Source organism: Corylus avellana, chromosome ca8, assembly GCF_901000735.1.
Source record: "Corylus avellana chromosome ca8, CavTom2PMs-1.0".
In the NCBI taxonomy this organism is placed as follows: Eukaryota; Viridiplantae; Streptophyta; class Magnoliopsida; order Fagales; family Betulaceae; genus Corylus; species Corylus avellana.
This window is the reverse complement of record NC_081548.1, coordinates 14,600,658-14,606,435: the sequence shown is the minus strand read 5'-3', so window position 1 is coordinate 14,606,435 and position 5,778 is coordinate 14,600,658. Positions and strand designations below refer to the sequence as shown.

Here is a 5,778-nt window from a genome sequence, read left to right as displayed (position 1 = left end):
TATGTATATATATCTTCCGCCAATCACAAAACACTCGTTACAGTCTACATTCCCTCCATGATCCATTCCTGCGGCAAACACCATAACTCAACTGCAAACATAGAGAAACGTACAAGAGAATTCCAAATTCCTGGTGGTGGGTTTTCCACCCTTTCACTCAATGGTGGGCGTGGCTGCACAGGGTCTCAAAGCAACGCCATTTTTCCCATTTGAAAAGATTTCTGCTTCCAGTTTTTCAGCCTCCAAGGTCCTTTCACCTCTCTATTATTCTGTTGTTATTCGCTTATTTTGTGCAATTCACTGTCACTCACTCACTTCTGTACACTCTCTCTAGAACCCCATTTCAGATTCCAGAGGATTTTCTTCCAAACAGAATTCTTTTGTCAGAGGTCAATTCCATACCAAATACTTTCTTCGGTTCTTCTCCAATCGTGCTCCACAAAATCAAGCGGGTATGTTGATGAAAATGCTCAATTTGAACTGCAAATGTTGTTGGAATTTTATTATAGTTTTTGCCCTCTTGTAAAAAGCTTTCTTTGGTTGCTATAATGAAGTAAATCTTATCTCAGGATATAAATTAAATAATTAAATTTTTGAATTTCTAGAAGGTTTAATCATTTTCTGTCTATTTAAACTTTTGGGATAAGTGGTGATTTAGCTCCGAACCTTGTTTTCATCATTCACTTCATAAGGGTATGTCAACTGAAAGTGCTCAATGTAAACTGCCAATATGTTGGAAATTTTATTATATTTTTTGCCCTGTTGTAAGAAGCGTTCTATGGCTGCTATAATGAAGTAAAATTTTTAGAATTACAACTGTGCGGGTTTGAAATGTTTGTTTAATGGCAAATGGTCTTCTTATGGAACTCTAAGGCGTATTCCTCTATAAGGATTGATATGGTAAGGACCCGTTTGAAGCTGTTGAAGAAAGATAAGCTATTCTTCTTGGAACCAAATTAAGGAAAGACTGATAGTCTTCTAGCTTCACGTAGCGATTTCTCTTATTCCATGGATCTTCCTCTGTTTCCTCTTGAATAAGAAGATTTTTATGCTTAGGAAATGTGAGAAAAGAAAACAAGTTCAATTTCGAATCCTGCATCAACCATGGCTAAGCTAAGCCACAATTATATAGCTTAATCAAGGTGCAAGTCTTGGGTAGAACTTACCATTAAAAATCGGCTTGTAAGAGGAGGGTGTCCAAAAACGTATATACACATACGTAAGGCAAGTTTTCATTTATTGAAATTATGAAGACAAATAAATAACATAAAGATATCAATAATTTTTTTTTTTTTTTCTTCCTGCAGCAATAATAATGAGATCTGATAGAGGTTTTGATTTTAGCATGATTTTCTAATTTTGAAGGGTGTGTGGTTTCACCAAGCTGTGTCCTTCCATTAACTGAAGAAAATGTAGAGAAGGTTTTGGACCAAGTACGGCCTGGCTTGATGGCTGATGGAGGGAATGTTGTTTTACATGAGATAGATGGCCTTGTTGTGGTACTAAAGCTTCAAGGTGCTTGTGGGTCATGTCCAAGCTCAACTATGACACTAAAGATGGGAATTGAAACCCGGCTTCGAGATAAAATACCAGAAATTATGGCTGTGGAGCAGATCCTGGACACGGAGACTGGACTTGAGCTTAATGAGGAGAACGTTGAAAAGGTTAGCTTTTTGTATCAGTTTCATAAGAAGACTCAATCTCACTAAATTTTTCACAAGAGGTTTTTGAAATTAAGTTGGTCCAAGCAGCTTGTTCAAGTATAAATATTGGGAAACTTTAACTGATGGCCAGTTCCCATTTACATGAGGGAGCTGCATTCAGTATGGATATTTCATGGGAGTTGAAAAATAAAGTTAACTGCAGCAGAATAACTTGCACATCTGTGTTAATTGATTTTGGTTGCAAATAGTTTTCTAAACATCTCATATTATTACTATCTTCGCAACAACTGACTTGGGGATGCAGAAGTTGATTTAGCCGAAGGTGGAGAGAAGTACAGCTTCTTCCTTGACATCCTTGAATCTGCCTGGGGAGGAAGAATAAAAGAGTATTCTTTTGTTAAACAATTCAATAATAAACTTAAATGAGTTCAATACAAGCATCCATACAGAGTGCAAATCTTAACATAGACGGGGATCCATATGTTGTTGAACTCTGCTGCATTGCCTTTATTATCAGAACAATCCTCATAAATAGGTGGTATATCCTCTCCTATGGATTTATAACTTAAAATAATGTTCAATTCTCTTCATCTTTAACTACTTTTAACTCTTTAAGGACCAGCTTTAAAATCTCCCTTTGTACAGAATTTTGGTTCATCTAAAAAGTGATATTGCGCATAATTCAACCTAGTCTATCAAACCGCTGGGAGATGCTAAATTGTAGGACATTTTGGTATTTTCTTTTTTTTGTCTAATCGGAAAGGTTGGAGGGGGTGACCAATTGTGGCTATTCTACCTAGGCGTGACCATAGTAACACCCATCCGCGGGGGACTACTCAGGAAGGACTTAGACAACGGAAACTTTAGGCGCACCTTCAAGACCAGTCGAGCCATATCTTAACCGTCCGCCCCACCAGGGCATTAATGGGAACCAAGGTGGTTTATACTAATCAGGCATGGGGATTTTCTATTGCGGAGATTCGAAATCACACCCTAATACTTATCTAACCATTTGGGAATTTTCTTAGGCCATTGAACCACCACCCTTGATGGTGGACATTTTGGTATTTGGTTGAACTGTAACACATATTTGATATTGGTGATATAGTACTAGTCTGTAATTTGAGGCTCATCAACTTTACCTTCATCAATTGTTTCGTCTTATGCCAAGCCTAGATAGGCTGTTTCAACCAATTAAATATCCTTCCTTTGAGTTTATAAGTGACCAGTTTAACCATTTTATCTTCCAGAATCTCGATATAGGTACTGTTCCACCTCCATAAGCCAATTAAGAAAATCTTCAATATGTAATTGGCCATTAGAGGATGACAGATAACCTTCACTCAAAAATCACGTTCTTCTACTACATCCCCATGTCTTCTCTTTGGTTGAAAGACTATTTTCCATCTCTTCATCACTTGGATCATTATGACTAAGTTCTCTACGAGATTCAAACCCTTGATAGTCACAACTATGACTATGCCTACATCTATTGAAAATTATCTTATCTTCACTTCGGATTTGGTGTAAACCTGCTGCTGCAAAGTTTGACTTTTAGCAGTAGGGTGGTCTCTTGGAGCATTAACTCTTAGGCTTTTATGACCTTGCTCCTTGTTAGAAGTCATAGAGATGGTAGACAACTCACTCTAATACCAACTAATATAGTGGTAGGTGGGAGGAGAAGAAAAATATGGTCTCTCTTGATGTTCTTGCATCCATAAGAAGGGAAAGAAGAAAAGAAAACTCTACCAGACAACTCAAAGATCTCAGTAATTTAAACAAGCTTAACATAAAACCTTTATATACGCTACCACAAATCATAATCTAGACAGAAATCCTGAAATTACTAGAAGATTTTAAAAAGAAAATAAACAAATCATAAAAGTTATACTAAAACCAAAAATACCTAAAATGGAAATAAAAGAAATCATGCAGCTTTTATGAAAAATATTAGGAAAAACAGAAAAGAAAAGAAAAGAAATCATAATCGTCATATATACTTATCAAAAAAAGAAATCATAATCGTCATATAACTTTGAGGGGGTTAACTTGTCGCAGAAGTAAAACTTTTAGATAAGCTATATAGGACCCTCAGTCCAATTGAATTCAAGAGGTTCACTAAAATGCATGAACTAATCAATTGGAGCAAAAAATCTCACATGTAGAACAAGGTTGAAACCTTTATGTCTTGGCCAAAACTCGGTAATACGTTTATAATTAACACCTTAACTGACTGCTGCTTACTTGTAATTAGTCATTTATTGATAATTTCCAATAATTTCAGTTGGTTTTCTGATCACATCTTTATGAGTAATTATTTCAACTAAAATATTGATTAGAACAGCCTATCAAGTTTGTTGTGGGGGGATCAAGTTGGTTATTTGTTATTTGTTATTTGTTTTCTACTTCTTTTTCAGGTTCTTGCTGAGATTAGGCCATACCTAGCGGGTACAGGAGGTGGAATTCTTGAGCTTGTTCAGATCAATGACTATGTTGTCAAAGTTCGGCTAAGTGGACCTGCAGCTGGAGTTATGACAGTTCGTGTCGCTCTAACACAAAAATTGAGGGAAAAGATACCTGCCATTGCGGCTGTGCAGCTGATAGAATGAAATGTACACTGAAAAAACATTGTCCATTAAATCTGGAGTTTTCCATTTCCTAGTTTTTAAGATCAAAATTGGTCAACTGGGAAATATGGAGTTTCCTTGTAATATCTGATCAATATATGCCTTCCATGTACTTCAGGAGATAAGAAAATGAGATAGGTGGTATGAATTATTACTTTGAACTTCAATATTTTTCATGCAATCTAAGAATACCATTGAATCCTATGACACGGGCACTACATTTATTGTTGATATACTTTAAGCACTTGTTATATTAAAACCACTTTAGTCAGTCATGTTGCTTCGTGCTGTTTTAAATGCTTTAGAATGAAGACACAGGTTCTCTAAGGAAGAGTGCTGTTACGAGCCTCTATGATGCTACAAACTAGTTTGTAGCTAATTCATCAAACCCATCTAAAAAAATAACATGTGTCACATAGCTATTAAAAAACACATGTGAGAAGCACATGCTATTAAAAAAACATGTGTTTCTCACATGCTAAGGGACACATATCATTTTATTAGACGAGTTTGTATGAATTTGTTACAAACTAGTTTGTACTAAATTTTGTCCCAAGATCGATCCTGCGAAGTCAACCTACGATTACACAAGAACAATGGAAACAAAAAGAATAAGGTTAAAAAGGGCCGCAAATCTCGTTGCCCTTCCAAAACTAAATCTCTTTTGTAAATCATTTTCCTTTCAAAATCATTTTTCATTAAGCACATGTAAATCACTGTAAACTATATCCATACATGCATTCAATAAAATGACTAAATGAGAACATAGATAACATGCTTTTGTAAATTTATGTAAGATCAGTACGTTTATACTTACAACTTGAGCTTAATCTCCTGAACTATTCCTTAGTCTACAAACTCTATATGTTCTTTGCATTTATTATTATTATTATTATTATTATTATTATTATTATTTTGTTTTTAATTGAATAAGGAAAGGGATATATGAGAGGATCATTCTCACTCTTGATCCGAACGGAAGAAGAAGTGGATGATCCTAAAAACGAAAGTAGGGTGGGCTCCCCAACAACAGACCCAAAATAAATTAAAACAGTACGAAAATAATTACAAAGCGTAGGAAATGCATCAAACAAGTGACCCGGTCCTCTCAAGTGGCCGCACAAGGTGGTTACAAAAGCAAAAGAGGAAAAGGTTAAGGCGGACCTGATAAGCGCCGAATGTTGCACATTCAAGCCCTTTAATTTACATATGTTAATTCTTTAGCATTGTTATTTGTTTGATTTTGTTTTGTTTTTGTGTTTCAGGTTTTATTTGAAAAACCATTGGAAATTGGGCTTAAAAAGGGCAAAAGCTAGGCATTCTGGATCTAGGATCGAGGGCAGCTATTCCTGAGCTCAAGCGCACCTGCGATCGAGCGTCTGCGGCCAAGGATCGAGCGCATGCCTGCGCTCGTGCGCACAACAGCTAAGCTCGAGCGCACTGCGCTTGAGCGCACAAAACTTCTGATTGAGCGCACACGGGCTTGT

The 5,778-nt window shown here is 36.2% G+C and overlaps 1 protein-coding gene across 1 annotated transcript; it reads left to right on the top strand.

The window, feature by feature from the left end:
- LOC132189405 (nifU-like protein 3, chloroplastic) lies at positions 1-4,448 on the top strand. The gene is made up of 4 exons (XM_059604147.1): positions 1-247; positions 335-452; positions 1,366-1,664; positions 4,082-4,448. The coding sequence occupies exons 1-4, from the start codon at positions 161-163 to the stop codon at positions 4,271-4,273; spliced, it is 696 nt and encodes a 231-aa protein (XP_059460130.1). The 5' UTR covers positions 1-160; the 3' UTR covers positions 4,274-4,448.
- The last annotated feature ends 1,330 nt before the right edge of the window (positions 4,449-5,778 follow it).